The sequence below is a fragment of the Eptesicus fuscus genome, chromosome 13 (genome assembly GCF_027574615.1).
Source record: "Eptesicus fuscus isolate TK198812 chromosome 13, DD_ASM_mEF_20220401, whole genome shotgun sequence".
NCBI lineage: Eukaryota > Metazoa > Chordata > Mammalia > Chiroptera > Vespertilionidae > Eptesicus > Eptesicus fuscus.
The window spans coordinates 64,842,920-64,867,695 of NC_072485.1; the positions used below are offsets into that span (position 1 = coordinate 64,842,920).

General features: G+C 38.9%; 1 protein-coding gene and 1 pseudogene across 1 annotated transcript; one reads left to right on the plus strand and one right to left on the minus strand.

Annotated features, from left to right (window-relative positions):
• Window positions 1–8,371: 8,371 nt before the first annotated feature.
• On the minus strand, window positions 8,372–9,623 carry LOC103292753 (60S ribosomal protein L6-like; annotated as a pseudogene).
• A 498-nt stretch (window positions 9,624–10,121) lies between these two features.
• LOC103292664 (glycine N-acyltransferase-like) lies at window positions 10,122–22,917 on the plus strand. Its single transcript, XM_008148902.3, has 5 exons — window positions 10,122–10,199; window positions 13,722–13,829; window positions 18,998–19,124; window positions 20,634–20,805; window positions 22,515–22,917. Exons 1-5 carry the CDS (start codon window positions 10,122–10,124, stop codon window positions 22,915–22,917), a joined length of 888 nt encoding a protein of 295 aa, XP_008147124.1.
• Window positions 22,918–24,776: the final 1,859 nt, after the last annotated feature.

The following is a 24,776-nucleotide window of genomic DNA, read 5'->3' on the forward strand; positions in this document are numbered from 1 at the left end:
TCATGGAAGCTACGGGTTATATATATATATATATATAGGGATATATGTGTATATATATATATATTATAGTGTGTGTGTGTATATATATATATATTCCCTATACTATACTTTACATCCTCATGAATTACTATGTTGTAACTGCCAATTTGTACTTCTCAATTCCTTCACCTTTTCTACCGAACCTCCTAACACCCTCCCATGTGGCAAACATCAGTTTGTTCTCAGTATCTGTGAGTCTGTTTTATTTCATTTGCTCATTTATTTTGTTCTTTAGATTCCATATAAAGTTGAAATTGTGTGGTATTTGCCTTTCTCTATCTGACTTACTTCACTTAGCCTAATATCTCTAGGCCCATCATAAAAAATTCTCAAAACTTACATAAATATTGTCATTGAACAGTGCAATAGCCAAACACCAAACTACCCTTTTACAACTTTGCCATGAAACCTGACAACTAGAGAGCACCTGAGATTCTTTTTTAATAAATGGGGGGGGGGGGGATCTTCAGCTATTAAGTCTTGTGCAGTGGAAAAGCACTGACCTTTGAGTGATAAGTCTTGCCCATAATGTATATTCAACTGGAATATTTGAAATCTGACCTAATGGATCTTTTCTATTCAGAGTGACATCTTTACTGTCCTCATGGCCCCACATTTAAGGGCACATTTTCTGTCTATGCTGCTCAGCACCAGCCCAGCTCTACAACTACTTGTCATGAGTCCCCTTCATCCCTCCCCCTCCCCCGCGGCCCAAGGTAAGTAGCATACACAATCTGGCATTCTTCAAAGTGCTTTATGAGCTAAGCTGGAGACCTCCACACATGAAAGTTGCCATTTGTTTTTAGTTTTTAGTGCCTTTGTCAAGAGCAGGAAGGATTACAGTGGACAAGATAAGCACACCCACTCCAAGAAGTACCTGTGGTCAGTGAGGAGGAATAGGCTGATGACACTGAAATAGGGAGAAGGACCTCAGGGTCAGGTAAAGGGAGAGCACACTGCACTCATGACATCAGCACAAAAGACAAGATCTCATGACATTTTGAAATCAATAGGATATACTGTGGAACACAGCAGACTAAGTGAAAGTGGAGTTTAATGTGTTATTGTAATTTTAAGGATTTGTAATTTTATAAAATAAAGGTCCAAATTTTAAAAATGCCTTATCTTGTGGATAGGATTAATTGATTTTCACATTTTTCAATGATCCAATAAATAAGTTAATAATACCACATTGTCTGTGTATAATTGTGGACTCATAATGCCTCATAGAGTTGATGTGTTTCAATGACAGTCATAGCTCTCCATTATTGCAACTTTCACCAATAGAACCCCCTATTCTGTTGATTCTTAAATTAGTTGGACATGACCTCATTAATGTTTGAAAGTTTTCTTGCTTTCTCACACATAAAATGGTTCACATTTATTTTATAACTCTCTGCAGGAAACCAGAATCAATTATTTCTTCAAAGAAGTCATAGTTATTTTACTGATAAAAATAGTGTTAGAGATAAGAATGTCTGTATCTTAAAATTTTCATAAGTAGAATGAGAATAACACTGCCTACTAACACTGACTTGTTAAAATAATTAAACAAGATAATTCATATAAATTTCAGTGCCCACTGTCTGGTCCACAATACATGCTACCTTCCCTTATTATTATAACTGAAATGGAAAAAATATGAAACAGATTCTCTGATTATTTCAATTCTTCAAGAATTGGTGAGGAATTCATTGGTCTATGATTAATCTACTTGCTTTAGAAAAGGCTCAGGCCATTCACCTAAGACATTCATTTATTATTTCACTCTCAACTTCTCTCACATCTGTAATATTTCTTAGTCTTTCTTGAGCTGGAGGTCCCAACCAAGTTGCTTCTTTTACAAAGCTCATGGATGCTAACTTTAGTAGGGAGTTCTTTTAAAGGAGCAATCCAATGTCCTTAAAGATGAAGATAAGATATTTTATGTGAAACAAGATGACTTTGCAGTCTTTGATGCATATCTTTGGATAACTTTTGGCATGCTGAGTGCCTCTTGTTTGATATAGATGGTAGAAAAATATCCAGAATACCTCAGGATTTACCCTCATGTCCATCTAAAGACTTAAAGTTTCTAGACCCCAAGTCTACCTAACATAGCTCAATTGTCTCTGGTAACTTTCTTATTTGTTTTAATATCAAGGATTTCCTGCCTGGGGTAAATAATAGTGCTCTATCAAGAGCTTTTGTAAGGCCCAACTGGTATGCATATTCATAGGTCAGTACTTGAGCATTGACCTATGAATCAGGAGGTCATCGTTTGATTTCCAGTCAGGACACATGCCAGTGTTGCAGCCGCGATCCCTAGTGAAAGATGTGCAGGAGGCAGCTCATCAATGATTTTCTCTTATCATTGATGTTTCAATCTCTCTCCCTCTTCTTCCCTCTCTGGTATATACATCTACACTAATAGAAGAGAAAGATGCAAATTGACCATTCCTCCATGATGCCCACTAGCCAATCGGGAGTAAGTATGCAAAGTAACCCAACAAAATGGCTGGTTAATTTGCATATGCAGGCACGGAGCAAAGACTGAAGGCTCTGCCTGAGCAAAGACTGAATACTGAAGACTGAAGACTGAAGGCTCCGCTGAAGGCTGAAGGCTTGGCTCCACAGCGGCCCGGGTCATGGGTGCCGGAGGAAAACCAGTGCTGGCAGCCAGGGGAAGGAAGGCCTATTGCATGTACCTTCATGCAACAGGCTTCTAGTGTGTGTGTGTGTGTGTGTGTGTGTGTGTGTGTGTGTGTGTGTGTGAGAGAGAGAGAGAGAGAGAGAGAGTTTTTATAGGGAAAAGAGAACATACTGCATGTGAAAGTGACTTGTGACTGCTACATGTAGTGGAACTACAGATTATTGTTTTAAGTGCCCAAATCTACTGCACTAGGTAATGTGGTAATAAGGAAGAACTAGAGGTCAGGAGTGTGTCTAACCTTTGGGTGTAGTTCAGCCACTCACTGGAAAATACTGGGAAAATTACATTAGCATGCTATGTTTTTATTTCTCATTTCAAAAATGCAGTTAAATATATGCACTTGTAAAAATAGATATAAAGAGGATTGTAGAAATGCATGTTAGAGAATTGGCTCAATATTATAGGTGGAGTCTAGTTATCATCTGCCTAAGCCTCATTTAATGATTAAGTTAACATCAATAAGAGACAGGGAAGAGAAGAATTCATTAATACTTCAGTGGTGTTGGGGAATTCCTACAAGCTGGAGAGTGAAGATCGGGGTTAGGGAGAAATGAAACTGCAAGAATCCACCACCTATCTTACATGTGAAATGTCTGCTAGGAAGGCACAATGGGGAGGATCAGCCGAGAGTCAACACACAAGTTGGAGGAAACCCAACTCAGGCCTATTATTGATCAGAGCTAGATTACCCAAAGCTTGGCACGTTGACCCTTGATTCCATTCTGATTTTTGCTAAGCATTTTGCTAGTGTGAGGCAGTGAGGAGAGATACTGGGGATGGGAAGGAACAGAGTCTCTGACCCTTGGAAGAACAGAGGGTCTTAACAAAATATGGCAATCTGTTGTCATGTCTTGCAATGTGTCCCATCCCATCTTCCCAAAATACCAGGCACGTACAACTGACATTTTTTTAGGTGTGGAGAGGAACTCTCAAACTCAAAGATAAAATGAAAACCAGGAATGACTAAAGAATTGGCAAGGAAAACAGAGGCATCAGATTCAACCTGTGGCTGAATTCACACCTGCTGCAGGAAAAATAGAACAAAGAGAAGACTATCACGTATTTCCTGCTACATGCATATGAAAGAATCACTTAGAGATTTTGGAAAGTAAATAATGGAACTTCAGTAAAAAATTCTCAGTAGACAGATGAGTAGCAAAGTGGACACTATTGACAGATAATTAGAAAGCTGGATGATCTAGCAGATCATAACACAAAATGAAGACGAGATGGGATATACGAAAGAAAAGACAAGAGAACTGAACAACACTGACAAGTTTGAACATCCACCTAAATGGCATTCTAGAGAGTGAGAACAGTACAAATGGAGTGGTAACAGTAATTTAAAAGAAGGAAAAGGCAGACTTAGCAGAAGAAGCAGAAATTTTTCCAAAAGTGAAGAATGTCTTAAGATTGAAAGAACGCACTTCAGACTGAGTGTGTAAAGAACTCATTAGACATATTACCGTGCAATTTCAGAGCACCAGAGATGAAGACAAATTCTTACAAGTTCCAGAGAGAGGGAAGAGATGGGTTATGGTCAGAAGACTAAGAATCACGCTGACTTCAGACTTCTCACCAGCAGCTCCAGGTACCTAGTAAACAAAGAAGCAATATCTTTGTAGGCTGAAGTTCCAGGTCTTCAGCCTACAAACATACAGGAAGGCAAAACTCTGGGAATAAAGTACAGCATAGGGAATATAGTCAACAATGTTGTATTAACTATATTTGGTGTCAGATGGGTACTAGACTGATCAGAGCAGTAACTTTGTAAATTATATAAATGTCTATACACTATGTTGTTCACCTGAAACTAATATAATATTGTATGCCAAATGTAATTGAAAAATTAAGAATAAAGAAAATTTACTAACAAAATAAATGTTAAATACATTAGAAATTATGGCAAAACAGCATTTAGTTAGAATGACAATTTTTAAAAAAAATTTGGACATACAATAACTCGGGAAGTTTAATACACAGAGAGTTTCTCTTTCTATCTTTTAAAATGAAGCATAAAATTTACAAACACACAGATCATAAGTTACAGTTCCATGGCATTGAAACAAGCTTACACTCATGGACCCTAGATCCTTTAAAAAAAAAATAGAACAATACTATTGTTACAGAAAACTGGAGAAGAACCAAGCAATACTTAGAGAGATGGAGTTACATTTATTACGCGCCGGTCCAGAGGAAAATGTCTCTCAAATTCTGGGCCCCAACATGGAGGAACTTTCCCTATTTATATGTTTTTACCTTCTTTGTCTCCCAAATATGGGGTGTTTCTGGCCCCCTTTGCAAGTTCTTAAAGAGCCCCTATGTGCTAGGGCCTTGAGACCTCAACCAAAGGCTTGGCCTGGTGCCAGCACTGATAATTTTGTCCGGGGAAGGTTTAATGGCCTCTCTGAATTGGGAGTAGTCTTATTTTCCTTATTATTTAAGCAAGCAAGCATTTACAGAAGCCAAATAGCAGGGTTAAAATTTCAAACAGCAGTTTTTATATAAGATGGATGCTTCACTATTACTTCTGATAGCAGTTCACAAATGTTAACTCATTTAACTTAAAAAAAAAAAAGAAAGAAAATACCAGAAACTAGTAAGAATGGGTAGCATTATTCACCCTACCTGCAGATGAAGAAACTGAAACACAAAGACTAGACAACTGGACAAAGACAAACAACTAGTAAATGGATCCAACCCTGGGACACAACCAGATTCCCAAACTTGGAGAACCAGCTCTCTGAATATGCCACCCAAAGAGAACAATTGAATGCCTCTGGATCCCACACCAGCTTACAGAAGCTCTCCACCTCCCCGTCCTCCACCCCCAGCTCTACAAAGAGCAAGGTCCACATTAAGAGCTTCAGCTTAATGATTTCTGTATAAAATTTACCAAAACACGCTTTGCAGGTCTGAGCTGTGCATGCAAGGATAAAGGGGATTTTATATTCTGAAAAAGTCTGCTGCTCTCATTTGTTCTGGGGACCAGTCTGCGTGGAGTTCACCTTCCAGGTGAGAACTCATCTCACTGGAAAAAAAAACCCACTGCTTTGTGACACCGCCCCCCCTTCTCCCTTTCTCCTACAACAAAGGACCTTGGTGGTTTTAGAGCGAAGTGTTGAGCTTATTTAGTGATACTTGGACCATAGGAAAGGGAATCTATTCCCGCTGAGAGCCAACGTTTCTGCACCTACTATGTACACAACAGATGTACGGTGGAAAAGTTCTCAGGAGGACTAAGTCAGTTCTCCATTCTGAACAAACAAATGTTATGAAGGGATTTTGGAAGCTGGCGGGTGAAGGGAGAGGTAATAACATTGACAAGAAAGGATTCTTGGTCCAAGTAACATTAATTTAGCACCTCGTGTAGAGAGATACTATGCAGACATTATTTTGTTTTTCCTTGGGGAAACAGTCTAAAGGAGGCAGCTTGTTCCTTGGATAAATGTTAACCAGGAGAATAAAGTACTCTATTAAAATCAGAGAGAAAATATTCAGACCAGATGTACTGTTCATTTAAATCATGTGTGTGTGTGTGTGTGGGGGGGGGTAATTTAAAAGATTTTATCTATAATGCTCTGACCATAAATGGGCTTTTTAAATTTTAAAATTTGTTTAATATATTTGAATATTATTTAAAGCTTAAAAATAAGCTTTTCATCCAGCAGTTCCACTTCAAAAAACTTTATATTAAGAAAATATAAACATGGATATATGTATAATTACAGAATATGTTCAACAGAAAATTATTAACAATAGAGAAAAACAGTTAACAACCCTAATGTCCAACAATAGGAGACTGGTTCAAAATATGTATGGTACATGCATGCAATGAAATAATAAAAATATAATATCTATTATTTGTAATAATGAAATATATATTCACTATATATAGATACTTATTAACATTCATTTTTTAAACATATTTGATGACATGGAATATGTTATTTTAAATTTAAAAACAAGTTAAAAAATTGTACATATGTCATGTCTTATTTTTATAAAAAATAAAATAATGTGTAAAAACAAATGGATACATATTCTCAAGTTAATATGTATTCATATTAACTGGATAGTAGAATTTTTCTTTTCCTTATAAAATACTTTAAGTATTTTCTTTTCCCTTCTAAAGTTTATTTTCTATATTCTTAAAATTCTCATGTATATTGCATATTGGATATGTATAAGAACAGTTTATATATTATAATAATAAAAAACTATGTACTATTTTCTGTTCCACATTTTCTCCTTTTGTTTTAATACTGTCCCTTGTGCATGCCTGTGTTGTATTATAGTTCTTATGTTAATGGCTCCTTGCAGATGCAATATACTAATAGGTCATAATTTATGTAACCTTATCCCAGTGACAAAAGAGACTGTGTCTTATTTTTTCCTATTTGTTGATGCTGCTTTATAAAACTACTCTTTACAACTCATTTTCCTTGTTTGCGTTGTCCCTTTTAAAAACATTTTCAGTAAGGGGAAGACTGGGTCTAAAGCTCCTTCTGTGTGGACTTTGCCCACTGCCACGGCTGAAAGCTCACATAAGCTATTTTAGAGCCACTGCAAGTTTCAGAAACGTTGAGGATGAAGGAAATGTTCTCTCTCCTAAGTAAGATGAAGGTTTCATGGGCTTATAACTTGTCAAATCTGTAGACTTGTTCACATTACATGCTTTTAATTATGTCCATTTAAATTACTCAGTGTTTAAGCTGTTTTTAAAAGAGACAACAAAAATCATGATGCCAGCAAAGACTGTCCTCTTCCCAAACTCAGGAGTAGCCTTGGAGAGGATAAAATGGCTGGCAAGCAACTAAGGGTGTGAGACAGAACACATGCACATGGAAACGTCAAGAACACTTAGTTGTGCAAACAATTTCAACCTGCTCAAACAGCAGGTGCCAAAGAGCATATGAGATTTTTGGAACCAGAAATATTTTCCCATTGAAAGCGACCACCACTGGTTCCATCTGTACAAGTCTCTAATCACATAAGTAGCTAATCATTCCCACAGGACCTGGCTTCTTAAACAAAGAAATAAAAAAGGAGAGAGAGAGAGAGAGAGAGAGAGAGAGAGAGAGAGAGAGAGAGAGAGAGAGAGAGGGAGAGAGGAGAGAGAGAGGGAGGGAGGGAGGGAAGGAAGGAAGGAAGGAAGGAAGGAAGGAAGGAAGGAAGGAAGGAAGGAAGGAAGGAAGGAAGGAAGGGGAGAAGAAAAGAAATAAGGAGAGAGGAGAACATCCTGGCCAGAGTTCTGGGTAGCCAGAGTGCTCAGCACTAAAGGGCTGAATACATCAAACAATCTTTTCTCTGCTTCCTTCAGAGAATGATGATAATCATGACACACAAATACTATTCTGTACCAGACACTTACTAAGAAATTTCCATGGGCTTTTTTACTCACGTAAGTGTTGGTATTATTCTCAGGACACGATTCACACTGAAAGCACTCACACTGTGGGCTAGGTTAAAGACACACCCCATTTCTTAAAAAAACAAAACAAAAACACAACCGCCACAAAAATCCAATGGACTGAGCTGAAATGATATTAATAATAGTAATAAAAATAATGATTTTAAGTTATTATATGCTAGATATTCTACTATGCACTTAAAATGTGTTAACGCATTTAAACATCCCTATGATTTTCTTTTTATTTCTAAACCAATAAGGTGTTCAGTTAGGTTTTTGTAAGAAATTTCAGAAACCAGTTTGTGAAGATAAAGCCAGTTGGTGAGAGCAACCACATTGGGGAGGTAGCCTGGAGCTGAGGAACATCTGTGATTTTTGGCAGAAGTTGCAAATCCATGGCTTTCTGATCAACCTCCCACTTCTCTGTCCTCTCATATTTCTGTTTCTCTGTGTTGAGGAGCTCACCCTCTTAGTGTCTGGGCTGGCACTGCTCCTTCTTCCTGAAGGAAACACCAGTGAGATGTTTGGGATTTTCACACCACTGGTACCCATCTTGGTAGAGGTGGCAATGACAAATTTCTGGTGTGTTCTATGCAGAGGAACTTAATTAAGGCACAGAGTTGCAGACATTAAGGCCCCTGCTCAGCTGCTTCAGGAAAACCACTCTTTTTGCTCCGTGGTGCCCAGGGAGGATGATCAGAATGGTCCCAGGAGTGATGGTGGCCCACAGTTTTCTCACGTGCTGACTGGTTTCTTGTCATGGTTCAACAGCTTTAGAGGCACATCTTCAGTGGGATAGTATCTGGCATTTTGCAAAGTGTAAGCACTTGGGTACCACCTTTCTTGTCACTACCCACTGGTTTTGTGACAGTAGCAAGAACTTTCTCCTTTTTTGTTTCAATCCAGGATTTAGCTACTGAATACTTCCACTTGTACATGGCCTTTCTGGCATACATAGCCGACCAGGAATATCTGCCAATTCCTCTGACCAGGATAGGGTTTCCTCTTCTTACTTGTCTTGATCTTGGGGTTACCTTTCTTTTTTTAAATATATTTTTCTTGATTTCAGAGAGGAAGGGAGAGAAAGAGAGAGATAGAAACATCAATGAGAGAGAATAATTGACTGACTGCCTCCTGCATACCCTCTACTGGGAATCAATCCTGCAACCGGGACATGTCCCCCTGACTGGAATCAAACCTGGAACCCTTGAGTCCACAGGCCGATGCCCTATCCACTGAGCCAAATCAGCTAGGGCAGGGGTTACCCTTCTTAACCTTGTCACCAGCATCAGCCTTCTTGGCTCCAGGTTTCTTCTCCTTAGTATCTTGCCTTTAGCTTCTTCACCCACCAGCTTGCAGATGGGAAAGAGACAATAATTTTCTAGGTAGAGTCTGTTTTCATTAGGATTAATGAGTAAACCGTGGTACAAAGAGGGTAAGTAACCTTTTGAAGATTACAGAGCTTGCTAGTGGTGACATTGGGCTAATCATTGACTGCAACCTGATTCCCAAAGACTCATTAGCATATTTATATAATTTGTTTGTTAAAATAAATGTGTATTAAATGAAAATTTAGGGTCGTGTCAGAAAGTGAAGGGAAAACTTTCAGAAAGAGAACCAGGTGCTTTCTGCCAACTTCCTCCTTCCTTGGCGTTACCGAGGACTTCAGTGTGGGTAACACCAATAGAGGGCACTGAAGAAGGTTGTGGGCATTAGCATAGAACCTGCTACTCTTGTTTCTCCCTGGTAGTTCCCTCAGAACTTTTATGGTCTGTCTCCTTCAGAGTAAGGCTAGAAATCTAGAGTGGCTCTACTTTCTCTTCCCCCAAGGCAGTTACTTTAGAAGAGGGCACACTTATCTTACCTGTTACCTTCTAAGATTCAGGTAAAGGTGTGTGGATCTAGTTCCTATGGGTTCAGCATTTTTACATCCTGGCTGTTTATTGATCCTCCCTCTAGGCTAAAATACCTGCCAAGATGCTCCACTTGCAGGGTCCACAGATGCTGCAGATGCTAGAAAAATCCTTGAGGAAGAGCCTTCCTGAGTCCTTAAAGGTGAGACTGGGACAATCTCAGGGAAACAAGGGTAGCATCTTCTGTGACAGAGTGGGAAAGAGAATGAGCTGTTAATAGGTATCTATTTTTAAAATATATATATTTTTTATTTCAGAGAGGAAGGGAGCGGTAGAGAGAAATGAAAACATCAATGATGAGAGTATTATCAGCTGCCTCCTGCATGCTCCCTACTGGGGACTGAGCTGGCAACCAGGGCATGTGCCCTGACCTTTAATCAAACCACGACCTCCTGGTTCATAGGTCAACATTGAGCCACACCAGCTGGTCAGGAATTCACTCACGCTACATCTCATTTAGTTCACGTCACCTCTTTGCAAGAGAGATATATTATGGAACCTCTTTGTACTTTCTTTGCCACTTCATGTGAATAAGTTAAAAGTTTAAAAAATAAAGTTTGTTCATCCATGTCATAGAATGTTCTGAAGTCATTAAAATTATTTTTATTTATTGGAAAATATGACTAGAATGTATTTATTCAATGGAGAAAATATTTCAATATCACATCTATGTAATTTTTTTCCATTATTTTATTAAGGTATTACATGTGTACATATCTTACCATTGCCCCTCCCCACCCCAATCCCATACATGCCCTCACCCCCCAGAGTTTTGCTTCCATTGGTTATGCTTATATGCATGCATACAAGTCCTTTGGTTGATCTCTTATCTCCCCCACCTATCACTAACCTTTCCGCTATAATTTGACAGTCTGTTTGATGCTTTATTGCCTCTGTATCTATCTTTTTGTTCATCAGTTTATAATGTTCTTCATTATACATAAATGAGTGAGATCATGTGGTATTTTTCTTTCATTGACTGGCTTATTTCACTTAGCATAATGTTTTCCAATTTCATCCAGGTTGCTGCAAATGGTAATAACTCCTTCTTTTTTATGGCAACATAGTATTTCATTGTGTAGATGCACCATAGTTTTCTGATCCAGTCATCCGCTGACAGGCACCAAGGCTGTTTTTATTTTTTTTATTTTTATTTTTAAAAATATATTTTATTGATTTTTTACAGAGAGGAAGAGAGAGGGTTAGAGAGTTAGAAACATCGATCAGCTGCCTCCTGCACATCCCCTACTGGGGATGTGCCCGCAACCAAGGTACATGCCCTTGACCGGAATCGAACCTGGGACCCTTGAGTCCACAGGCCGATGCTCTATCCACTGAGCCAAACCGGTTTCGGCAGCCGAGGCTGTTTTTAAATCTTAGCTATTGTAAATTGTGCTGCTATGAACATAGGGGTACATATATCCTTTCTGATTGGTGTTTCTAGTTTCTTAGGATATATTCCTAGGGGTGGGATTACTGGGTCAAATGGGAGTTCCATTTTCAGTTTTTTGAGGAAACTCCATACTGTTCTCCACAGTGACTGCACCAGTCTGCATTCCCACTAGCAGTGCACAAGGGATCCTTTTTCTCCTCATCCTCGCCAACACTTGTCGTTTGTTGATTTGTTGATGATAGCCATTCTGACAGGTGTGAGATGGTACCGCATTGTCGTTTTAATTTGCATCTCTCAGATAATTAGTGACTTTGAGCATGTTTTCATGTGTCTCTTGGCCTTCCTTCTGTCTTTTTTTGAAAAGATTCTATTTAGGTTCGTTGCCCATTATTTTATTGGATCATTTATCTTCCTTTTATTAAGTTGTATAAGCTGCCTATAGATGTTGGAGATTAAACCTTTATCAGTGATAACATTTGCAAATATGTTCTCCCATACTGTGGGCTTCCTTGTTGTTTTGTTGATGGTTTCTTTTGCTGTAAAAAAGCTTTTTATTTTGATGTAGTCCCATTTGTTTATTTTCTCTTTAGCTTCCATTGCCCTAGGGGCAGTATCAGTGAAGAAGTTCTTTCGGCATATGTTTGAGATTTTGCTGCCTGTGGATTCCTCGAGTATTTTTATGGTTTCCCGTCTTATGTTTAAGTCCTATATCCATTTTGAGTTTATTTTTGTGTATGGTGTAAGTTGGTGATCTAGTTTCATTTTTTTTTGCATGTATCTGTCCAATTTTCCCAACACCATTTATTGAAGAGACTGTCTTAACTCCATTGTATGTTCATGCCTCCTTTGTCAAATATTAATTGAGCATAGTGGTTTGGGTCGATATCTGGGTTCTCTATTCTATTCCATTGATCTATATGTCTGTTCTTGTGCCAGTAACATGCTGTTTTTAGAACAGTGGCTTTGTAATACAGTTTGAAATCTGGTATGAGATCCCTCCTACTTTATTCTTCTTTCTCAGGATTGCTGTGGCTATTCGGGGTCTTTTTTTATTCCAGATGAATTTTTGGAGAGTTCTTTCTAGGTCTGTGAAATATGCCGTTGGTATTTTAATGGGGAGTGCATTGAATCTATAGATTGCTTTGGGTAGTATCGACATTTTAATGATGTTAATTCTACCAATCCATGAACATGGTATGTTCTTCCATCTGTTTATGTCTTCCTTCATCTCTTTTTTCAGTATCCTGTAGTTTTCTGCGTATAGGTCTTTTACATCCTTGGTTAAGTTTATTCCTAGGTATCTTAATTTTTTTGGTGCAATGGTAAATGGGATTGCTTTTTTAGTCTATCTTTCTGTAAGTTCACTATTGGTGTATAGAAAGGCCATAGATTTCTTGGTGTTAATTTTGTATCCTGCTACATTGCCGAATTCATTTATTAAGTCCATTAGTTTTTTGATGGAGTGTTTCGGGTTTTTTATGTACAATATCATGTCATCTGCAAATAAGGACAGCTTTACTTCTTTTCCAATTTGGATGCCTTTTATTTCTTCTTCTTGTCTAATTGCAATGGCTAATACTTCCAGTACTATGTCAAACAGGAGTGGTGAGAGTGAGCATCCTGTCTTGTTCCTGTTCTTAGGGGAAATGGTTTCAGTTTTTGCCCATTGAGTATGATGTTAGCTGTGGGTTTATCATATATAGATTTTATTATGTTGAGGTGTGATCATTCTATTCCCATCTTGTTGAGAGTTTTATGTGATTTTTTTAATTTTGCAAAATTTGTTGTGCATGTACATAAATAGTAGGCAATCTATTAAAAGATTTTTTCACCTTTTTAAAAACTGAGATACAGTTGATATACATTACATAAAATGTGTATTAAATTCTACAATGGGAGAGTTCATGATTTTTATTCATAAATTTATTAGTCTGAAATTTTACAATGTGAATATATTTATAAAGGATACATTTATTGAGGAAAAACACTAAAACTTAAAATTATTTGGCAGAAATACTCATTAGAGACCTTTCCATGATAAAATTCCATGATTTCATAGAAATAAACCTGCCCTGATCAAACAAGTTACTTTACCATTCTTTTCTAATGCAGGGGTGGGGAAAGTAGGTTCACAGTTGTGAGTACGTGAAATAGAGTTAATAAAGCTATTGTAATAATCATAACCTGCATGTTTTTTCCAGATGAACAACTGTAAACCTACTTTTACCAACCCCTGTATATTGACCCTCCCACTTTCTTGTAATGCTGCAGGTTTATGGGACTATCTTCCACATGAACCAGGGAAACCCTTTCAAGCTGAAGGCTCTGGTGGACAAGTGGCCTGATTTTAATACAGTAGTTGTCCGCCCTCAGGAGCAGGTAAGGTGTCAGATATGGAATGAATGTGTATCTATGTATGTATTTGCTAGGTGTTTATCTGCATTGGCAATGTGGGAGACCTGGGCATATAGAAATGAATCTCAGGAATAGTGAACAGTCCCTGTCCTCAAAAATTCCACAGCCTGGAAGAGAATACAGATGAATCCACAGAAAAATTGCAGCATGGTCTGAAATGTGCAGCAACAGGAGAATTGAATGAGATAATGATTGTCTAACCACTGTGCTGTACACCTGAAACTAATATAAAATAATATTGAACATCAACTCTAATTGAAAAGTAAACTTTAAAAAAGAAGTAACACATGTGGAAAGCTGATTAAAACTACATATGGTACATTTTCTTTTTTAAATATATTTTTATTGATTTCAGAGAATAAGGGAGAGGGAGAGATAGAAACATCAAAGATAAGAGAGAATCATTGATTAACTTCCTCCTGTATGCCTCTCACTGGGGATCAATCACACAACCTAGGCATGTGCCCTGATTAGGAATGGAACCATGACCTCCTGGTTCATAGGTCAATGCTCAACCACTGAGCCACACCAGCCGGGCTATATGGTACTTTTTCATACTCATTCATTGTTTTAATTTGTTTTCAAGAAAGGACCCCAAACAGCATTCTGGTGATGCTGAAGACCAAGCACCCTTCATTATTTCTTGCATCTTGTTTATGGGAAGAGAGACACCCAATGGAAGGTTGTGCTAATGTAAGATTATGTTGAGGGCATAGACAAAAGCCTGATCTTTGGTTTAAGATATTAAAGCAAAATTATCAGACTTGACATCTTTATTGTTATGAATCAACACTTTTAACTCTTAACGTATGGGGAAAAATTATTTCCTATCTTTTAAAAATACCAACCTTGAGAGAACCAAGATGGTGGCATAGGTAAACACCTATACTTGTTGCCGCTTACAAGCACATCAAAATTGCAACTACAAGGCAGAACAATTACCACCAAGAACCACGGGGAAAGCTGGTTGAGTGGAAGTTCCACAACTAGAGAGGTGAAGAAAGCACATTGAGACTGGTAAGGGGTGCGGAGGCATGGGAAGTGCTGGCTCTTTTCATCAGGAGGAAGATACAAGCTCCCACTTGCTCTGAACTCCAGTTCTGGGCGAGACTCTGGGGACCCAGACACATACTGGGAGAAACTGAACTGTCTGGTATCAGGACAGGAATGTGAGGGCAGCTTTCTCTCAGAGGTGCAGGACCCAGGGACCTCTCCAGTGCAGGGCTGACTGGCAGCCATTGCTGTTTGCTCCGCCCTGGTGATTCCCTGAGACCCCGGCCCCCCCTAATTTACAACCCCACCCAAGCTGTGCACAGTGGATTTTGCATATGAATGGCCTGTCCTTTTTCCACCTAAAACATGTCAAACTGCAGCTGGGTCAGAGGGCCCCAGAACTTCCAAAAGTAGGCCCAAGGCCCGGCAGCAGCAGCCTGCCTTGCTTCACAGCTGGGCCTCGTCTGCATACTTCCAAACCCCATACAAAGAGGAGGAATCTCCAGATATCTCTGTAGTTCCTGCTGGGCAACCCCAGACAGTGGCTGACCTTGCACCTCCTTGGAGATCCAAGAGCCAGTGTACCCAGTGGTCAGAGTGAGACCATACTGGATTACAACTCTTCACATCCATAAGAGACACACTCAAGGGGCAGACTCAGTGAGCACCAAAGCCCCACTGAAGCAAGTCCTGCTCCATAAGGGTTTCTCCTGCGCAACAGATCTTCCAGTGTAGACACAGCTGGTCATCACAGCCAATTGGCCTGGAGGTCAATTTTTCCCAGTGATACCAACAGCAATCAAGGGTTAACTACAACAAGACTGTGCAAATAGCCCACAAAGGGGTGCACCAAGAGCGTCTACCTCAGGTAACTGGGGAGGCTGAGCCAGTGGGCCATATAGGACACCTACCACACAAGGCCACTCTATCAACTCAAGGAGACTTAACAGCTACCCAGTACATAGAAAAATCAAACAAGCAGGGAAGCAGCCAAAATGCAGAGACAAAGAAACAAGTCACAAGTGAAAGAAATGAAAGAAAGCAAAATACTGGATATAGAGTTCAAAACCACAGTTATAAGGTTACCCAAGAATCTTCTAGAAACCTCCAAAGAAATTTAGTGAGACCCTCAAGGATATGAAAAAGGAACAATCAGAAATTAAGCATACACTGACTGAAATAAAGAATAATATACAGAGATTCAATAGCAGATTAGAAAATCTCAAGAATCAAGTCAAAGATTTGAAATACAAAGAAACAAAAACAAAAAAAGAAAAAAGAATCCAAAAATATGAAAATAGTGTAAGGAGCCTCTGGGATAACTTCAAGCGTACCAATATCTGAATTATGGGGGTGCCAAAAGAAGAGAGAGAGCAAGATATTGAAAACCTATTTGAAGAAATAATGACAGAAAACTTCCCCTACCTGGTGAAAGAAATAGACTTACAAGTCCAGAAAGGGCAGAGAACCCCAAATAAAAGGAATCCAAAGAGGACCACACCAAGACACATCATAATTAAAATGCCACGGGCAAAAGACAAAGAGAGAATCTTAAAAGCAGCAAGAGAAAAACAGTTAGTTACCTACAAGGGAGTACCCATACGACTGTCAGCTGATTTCTCAACAGAAACTATGCAGGCTAGAAGGGAGTGGCAAGAAATACACAAAGTGATGAATAGCAAGAACCTACAACCAAGATTACTCTACCCAGCAAAGCTATCATTTAGAATTGAAGGTCAGATAAAGAGCTTCACAGACAAGAAAAAGCTAAAGGAGTTCATCACCACCAAACCAGTATTATATGAAATCCTGAAGGGTATTCTCTAAGGAGAAGAAGAAGGAGAAAAAGGTAAAGATAAAAAATTATGAACAACAAAGTGACAACAAATACATATCTATCAACAAGTGAACTTAAAAATCAAATGAATAAAAAACCTGATGAACAGACTGGTGAATGTAATAGAAGCAGGGACATGGAAAGGGAGCAGAATGACAATTCTCAGGGGGAAAGGGTTGTGGGGGTGTGGGAAGAGATTGGACAAAGAGCTTAAACCTAGGGATGAGGTCAGTGCAGGGGGGGAGGGGGCCTGTAGTGGGGTGGGGACAGGATGGAGGGGAGCTAGCGGGGGGGGGGGGGGGGGAGAGGAACATCTGTAATAATCTGAACAATAAAGATTTTTAAAAAATAGAAAAAGAAAAAATATGGCCAATGAAACAAGAAAAAATAAAAAATAAAAATACCAACCTTGAAATCACACCACTAGTTAACTCATTAGTGCTAACTCACAACTTCTTGTGATACTGTCTTCCCATTGAGAGGCTACATGGTATTGTAACCAACTGCCATCAGTAAAGTCAATAAAACAAGGCATTTAAAAAAAAACTATATGTAGTAGAGATTGCAGAAAAAGGAGGAAATTTTACCAGAACTACATGTTAAAGATAAATAAGACTTTTTTATAGAAGGTCAAGGCAGGACTCTTCATCCAAAGCAAACAAAATACCAATTGAGCGGCATAAGGTCTAAAATAACACTTGTGAATTAGGGAAATTTAAAAGCAAAAGACATGGTTGGAGTTGTTGGTTACATATTGTGATAATTTTTTTAAATTAAATAGTTAAAATATTTTATAACTAAAAAATGTATAATTATATTTTAATAATTTAAGTAATAATATAAATATATTAATATTAAACATATTATTACTTGTAAATTTCAACAAATTAAATAATTTGAAAAATAAAGACTTTGAATTATTGATAGAAACCTGAATGAGAAATATTATTTGAGTAACTGTCAAAAATACAATCTTGCCCTAGCTGATTTGGCTCAGTGGTTACAGTCTCGACCCAGAGACTGAAGGGCCGTGGGTTGGATTCCAATCAAGGGTATATACATTGGTTTCAGGCTCAATCCCTGGCCCAAGTTGGGGACTGTGCGAGAGGCAACCAATTGATGTGTCTCTCATACATTGATGTTTTTCTCTCTGTGTCTCTCCCCCTCCTGTCCACTCTCTCTAAAAATCAATGGAGGACTTTCAACAATAAAGATTTTTTTAAAAATCAATGGGGAAAAATCCTCAGATGAGAATTGATGAAAAAAGTATTTAAAATAAGGTTTTCCAGCTTTATGAGAGATAATTGACATATAAACTTGTGTATGTTTAAGATGTACAATATATAGATTTGATACACACATATATTGCAAAATGATCACCATCATAGCTTTAGCTGACACTTCTATCAGGTCACATAATTAGTTTCTTTTTTGTGGTGAAAATATTTAAGATTTTCTCTCTTAGCAGCTTTCAATTATATATAACACAGTATTTACTAACTATAATCATCATGCTGTACATTAGATCTTCAGAACTTATTCATCTTATAACTTTCCTTTAGTTTCATCAATTATAGGTGGGTATTCTAAGTTTGTTACCTCCATCAAATTTGATAAAGACATGTTCACAGGCCACATGTTCTAAAAATCTTTGGACTAGAGCAAGATTTATTCCTCTGGCTAAAGATTTTGCTTGTAATAAATAACTTTATTTTATTTGGAGCAGGGAGAGAGCAATATTTCATCTTTATTTGGAAAATCATTATTGATGTTTAGAAATATCTGACAATTGCATCTGCCTGTTCCTAAGAATTTGCATAGCATGGTACAATGTGATTATTTCCCTATTGTGATTGGTTTTAAAAATCACAAGAAGGAAATACAAAGCATCTTTGGTTTGGGTTTTTTCTTTTTGCTATTGTTTTTTACTGGAACCAGTGGAACTAACGTTTACTACCAGAGAATAAATTTGTACAAAAGACATTTTACTAAAAGTCTGACTTTCCTGTGCTTTTTGAAAGAAATGTTAAATTCTAAATTGATCATTTTTGTTTGAAATTTTAAAGTAATAGTTTATTTAGGAATAGTTTATTCAGGATATTTTTTATTGTTAGTTGAATAAGGAAGTTCTTGAGTTGACCTAATTATAAATCATTCTCTTCAATAAAGGTAATACACCAACAGGAAAACCTAATATTTTAGTACTTTAAAATATCATAGTATAACTGAACACTGACAACCACATATGGCAGTCACAAACTACAATTATTTTGGTTGATTCTACTTTTCCCAACCCAAACAGGAGATGGTAGATGACCTTGATCACTACACCAATACTTACCAAATCTACTCCAAAGACCCCAAGAATTCTCATGAATTCCTTGGCTCACCAGAAGTCATCAACTGGAAACAACATTTGCAGATTCAAAGTAAGGATACTGGAATGTGTGCCAGTTGCTGGGATTTTCTATGTCTATACCTTTAGAGTCACTTTTCATTTTGAATAACACCCCTACATCCCATATATCTTTACTTCATGCCCCAGACACTTGGCCTGCTATCCATTCTCTCTCTCTCTCTCAGCTGCCACCACCTTCACAGTGAATTAGAACCTGAAAATTGGAATGCATGGGGTTTGCAAAGAAATAATAAGCAATATAACTCCTTACTAGCTAAATACTTATTATTTATTTTCCAGGGTCTGTTAAGGATGATGAGTATAGGAGCAGAACTTCCCCTCTGTCTCATCTGTTTTATCATTCTATTATATTTATAAAGTAGAAATCTAGTGGTTTCTGAACTCATATTACCTAAGATTGAGACCCCATTAAGCCTATTATTAGTTATGTAATCTAGGGTAAGTAACAACCTGTCTGTGGATCAGTTTCCTCCTGGCTAAAAATGAGGATTATAATAGTATTTAAAACATAGAGGGTTTGAACGATTAAATGAGATCTTGAATGAGAAGTGCTTGGCACCCTCTATGTCTGGTTTTATCATTTGGTTTTCAAACCATCCTGACACAGTGACTTAAAACAGCAATAATTTATTAGCTCACAATTTGGTGGGGGCAGCAATCTATATTTTAAAATATATTTTTGTTGATTTCAGAGAGGCAGAGACATCAATGATGAGAGAGAATCATTGATTGTCTGACTTTTGCATGCCTCCACTGGGGATGGAGCCCGCAACCTGAGCATGTACTCTGACCGAGAATAGAACTGTTACCTCCTGGTTCATAGGTTCAACCACTGAACCACGCCAGTCAGGCATGAGGCAGCAATTTAGATGGGACTCCTCTGGGTGATTCTTCGGCTAGTCCCCCCTAGATTCATCCATGCGGCTGCTATCCACAGGAGGTTGTCTATGAGCTGGTGGGACTAGTTAGCCACAGACTCAGGCCTGGCTGTTGTTGGCTTTGCTTGTGCTGGCAGAAATGGATTGGGCAACGTATAGAAGTCACAGGGTTTTCAAATGTAGAGAAAGAATGCAAGAAAAAGAAAATAAAGAGAGGGCGAGACTCAGTGCACCATCCCTTTTCAAGCTTCTTGTTAAATTACATTTACTATCGTTGCACTGGCTAAAACAAGTTTCATGGTTAAACCCAGAGTCATATCAGGAGGAAAAATCATGGTAGTGAGGAAAATACAACCCTCTCAAAACCATTGCAGCAACAACCTACTGCATGCAGCGCATAGGCTTGTTTGAGACATTTTGGTCATCACATTTATACCTCATCACCTTGGATAGTCATGATTGTACTGTGTTGTCCCAATTTTTAATTTAAAAAATGTGGGAGTGATTTAGCCTCGATCCTATAGAGGCCATGTCATGATTGAACATGGGTTTTGAGGACTCTAAACCACAAACTTTCCAGCCCCTAGGCAACATAGAAAGAAAGAGTGATACCTCATACTATTCCTATTTTCTTCATCTAGGTTCACAATCCAACCTGAATGAGGTGATAGAAAATCTTGTAGCTGTTAAACAGAGTCAGGTCAAGCGAACACAATGCTTCCTCTATATGATCCATCTGACAGCAAAGAAATTGGCTCCTTCCCTGCTGAGTGCAAAGAAGTTATCGCCAAGTGGGGGCACACATGATTCCATGTAAGTCTGACAGCAACCATCCTGCACTGCTCATATCTCTCAGGAGCCCGTGCATTCATTTCCCAACTTCTGTGAAAAATGGCCTCAAACTGGGGTGGCTTGGAACCACAGAAATTTATTCTCTGAAGTCAAGGTGTCGGCAAGCCATTGTTCTCTTCAAAGCCTCTATGGTATGAGGGGCTTCAGCAAGTGTCTTGGAAAGAACCCACAATGTAGAACTAGAAGATGGAGACTCAAGGCCCAGTTATGCCTTGACCTTCCATGTGACCTGAAAAGTGATTCCAGCGTGATGGAATGATTCCTTCCTTGCCTCTTCCAGCGTCCGGTGGCTCTAAGCATTCTTTGGCTTGTGGCTGCATCACTCAAGTCTCTGATGTTGTGCTCACATGGCCTTCTCCTCTCTGTGTGTGTCTTTTATTCTGTCTGGTATAAGGATTGTCTTTGGATTTAAGGTCCAGGATGATTTCATGTTGAGACCTTTAATTTGTTTACATCTGCAAATACCCTTTTTGAAATAAGGTGATGTTTTCAGGTTCCAGGTGGGAATACGTTTGAGTAGACACACCATTCAGCACACTACACCTCCCAAATTCTCTTCCAGTTTTTGCTTAGACTCCCCATAATCCACTTTCTGCAAAGCACCCAAACTAATCTTTTAAAAAACAAAAATTAGAACATGTCCCTCTTCTCTTAAAAGATCTAGTGTTCCTGTCTCACCCGGAAATAATTCTGAACTTCTTTATGGCCTTACGAGAGCCAGCATTCATTTACCTTTTAGACCTCATCTCCCTTGCTTACTTCCCCAGCAACACTGGTCTTCCTCCCGCTGTTGATCATTGAAGAAGCTTTACTTACATGGCATCGCAAATTCCACCTGAAAGATACCACCAAATATATCAACTCATTTGATTTTCTTGCCCATACCATGAGATAGACAAGGTAGGAGATATTCTCTGTCTCCTGCCAGAAACCAGGCTCAAGTGAAAAAAAATCACTTTTCAGGTCACATGGAAGGTCAAGGCATAACTGGGCCTTGAGTCTCCATCTTCTAGTTCTACATTGTGGGTTCTTTCCAAGACACTTGCTGAAGCCCCTCATACCAGAACAGAAGCCTTCAGACTTCAGTGTTCTGTGCCTCGGGGCGTGCCTACACTCCACATCACTGCCCCTCTCTGGACTTGAGCTTCCCCACCGTGGCCAGGGGCCCTCTGCCACCAACATCCTAAGAGTCCATGATTCTCAGCTCTTGTTTTACCTACAGCTCATTAACATGTGCATCAGGGAACTTGTTTAATTTCTTGGAAATATTTGACTTTTACGTAAAATGAGAATAAGGACACCTACCCTATCTAGCTTGTAGGGTGATGGCCAGGGCCAAATAAAACAATTGCAGCTAATTTTGGTGGAGTGCTTACTATCTGCCAGGTACTGGTTCTGAGTGTTGATATCCATGGGCTCATGTAAGCCTTATGATGATTCTAGGAGGGAGGTGTCATTATCATCCCTAGTTATTAGATGACAAAATAAAGGAAATGAGGGATTAAGTAATCAGCCCCAAATCACACAAGTAGTCCGTTGATGAACCTAGGCATAGCACAAACCCTTAAATGTACGCCTCATTGCCTCATGACACTGTCTGTGTGCTAACAAATGCAATACTTCACAATATGTATGATGTTTGGGCTGTTCTTTTCCCTTGTTCCCAATAGCAACCAAGAGATGTTTAAACTCTCATCCCTGGATGTCACACATGCTGCCCTGGTGAATAAATTCTGGCATTTCGGGGGCAATGAGAGGAGCCAGAGATTCATCGAGCGCTGTATCCAGACCTTCCCCTCCTTCTGTCTTCTGGGGCCCGAGGGGACCCCTGTGTCCTGGACCATGATGGACCAGACAGGAGAGCTGCGGATGGCAGGCACTGTGCCTGAGTACCGAGGACACCATCTCATCTATCATGTCATCTGTGCCCAGATCCAGGCTCTGGGGAAACTTGGCTTCCCCATGTATTCCCATGTGGATAAAGCCAACCACACCATGCAAAGAATGAATCTCAAAATCCAGAGTGTCCGTATGCCTTGTGACTGGAACCAGTGGCAATGTGTGCCTCTGTGACAAGACAGTGTTGGTGAGCTGGTCTTGTAGCAGGAGGAACATGTGATGAATGGAGAGAAAGAATACATTGTCATAATGAAGTGGTCTCTAAGGACAGACTCAATCTTTATACTCCACCTTCCTAGGCTCCCCTTAGCTTCCTCCTTAGGAAGCTGCCCAGCCATCATAGCTTCCACATTTCCAGGATCTTCCTCACACTTAGTATCAGTTGCACACTTTCTTATGTTATCCTTCCTGGAACTCTTGCTCATTGATTGACCCTTGCCAATTTGCCAGGAAGTGATAATATTTGGTGGGTTCTATATTTTTTTCCCTCTGGCTTTCCCAAGTCACATCTCAAGCCTTATATTATAATCACGTGAAATATCACACACACACACACACACACACCATTTAACTTGAGGGTGTTATGCAAATGAAATAAGTCAGATGGAGAAAGACAAATACTGTATAATTTCATTCATATGTGGAATATTAAAACAAACAAATGAAACAAAACTTGTGGACACAAACTTCAGATTGGTGTGTATCAGATGGAAACGGGGGGCAAAACAGTAAATGGGGTCAATTGTACGGTGACAGAGGAAAACTAAACCTTTCATGGTGAGCATGCTGTAGTGTATACAGATGTTGAATTATAATGTAGTGCCTGGTGAGAATGCCATATGTTGGAATTTACACATACCATGAACATTTGTAGGCCCTGTGCTGGTTAACATACAATGGTGAACAAAACAGGTGATTCCTAACTGTGTGGATCTAATAAATCAATCATCTAAGGAAAGAGATGGAGATCACAAGTACAATCACATCAATATAGTCTTGGAAATTTGCAGTGCTATAAAGAAAAAAGTGAAAGTAGCTACAAATTTGAATCTCAATTGACTTCAGGAGGGGTAGGAGAAGGCTCCTGTTAGAAAACGAGGGGAAGCATGTTCTAAGCAGTGTGTTAGAAAGAAGATGGGATTTTAAGAGTCTTCGTTTTACTCTGAAGTAGCCATGACTCACTCAGGTAAATTACTTAAACACCTGGACCACTGTCCTGCCTCTCTTACAGATGTGTTCACTAGCAAATGACTTGCTTTCTGTCAGGGTGTGCTGTGACCTGTAAGCTTTGATAATCTTATTCTTCGAAGTAAATGCTAATCAGAAACTCCTGACCCCTTCCTACAACTTCATGGTCTCTAGGGGATCTTGACAGGTCTGAAAATGACATTATCCTGTCTATGTCAAATTGAGTCACTTTCCTCTTCAATTTCTCACCCTTCCCACCTACTCCCATCTCTTTTTCCATTCTCTTTTAACTGCCATATCTTTATTTATTTATTTCTTTATTTCTTTATTTATTTATTTAATCTTTATTATTGAAAGTATTATATATGTCCTCCTTTTTCCCCCATTAACTGGCTCCAGTTGCCCCTGCCCCTCGTCCCAGTCTTTCACCACCTAATTGTCCTTTGTTCATGTCCATGCGTTATACATATACTAGTATACATACAAGGTCTTTGGTTGATTACCTCCCACCCACCTACCCTCTCCTGCCTTCCCTCTGAGATTCTGCATTTTGTTCCATGCTCCCATGTCTCTGGATTCTCTCTGTTCATCAGTTTATTTTGTTAATTAGGTTCCATATATGAGGGAGATCATGTGATACTTCTCTTTCTCTGACCGACTTATTTCACTTAGCATGATACTCTCCATGTCCCTCCATGATTAACTGCCATATCTTTAAAAGAACACATCATTCAAAGCCACCCTCCAAAGCTCCTCCTATCATAGAGCCTTTTTTAAAATGTCCAATTTGAAAATGATTTTTCTCTCCTAAGAACTCCTCCAGAATTTTACCCATACCTTTCTGA

Coding starts and splice junctions, on each gene's coding strand:
- LOC103292664 (XM_008148902.3), top strand. CDS start 10,122: ATGCTCCACTTGCAGGGTCCACAGATGCTGCAGATGCTAGAAAAATCC. Junction 10,200..13,721: donor GCCTTCCTGAGTCCTTAAAG/GTGAGACTGGGA, acceptor GTAATGCTGCAG/GTTTATGGGACTATCTTCCA. Junction 20,806..22,514: donor GGGGGCACACATGATTCCAT/GTAAGTCTGACA, acceptor TGTTCCCAATAG/CAACCAAGAGATGTTTAAAC.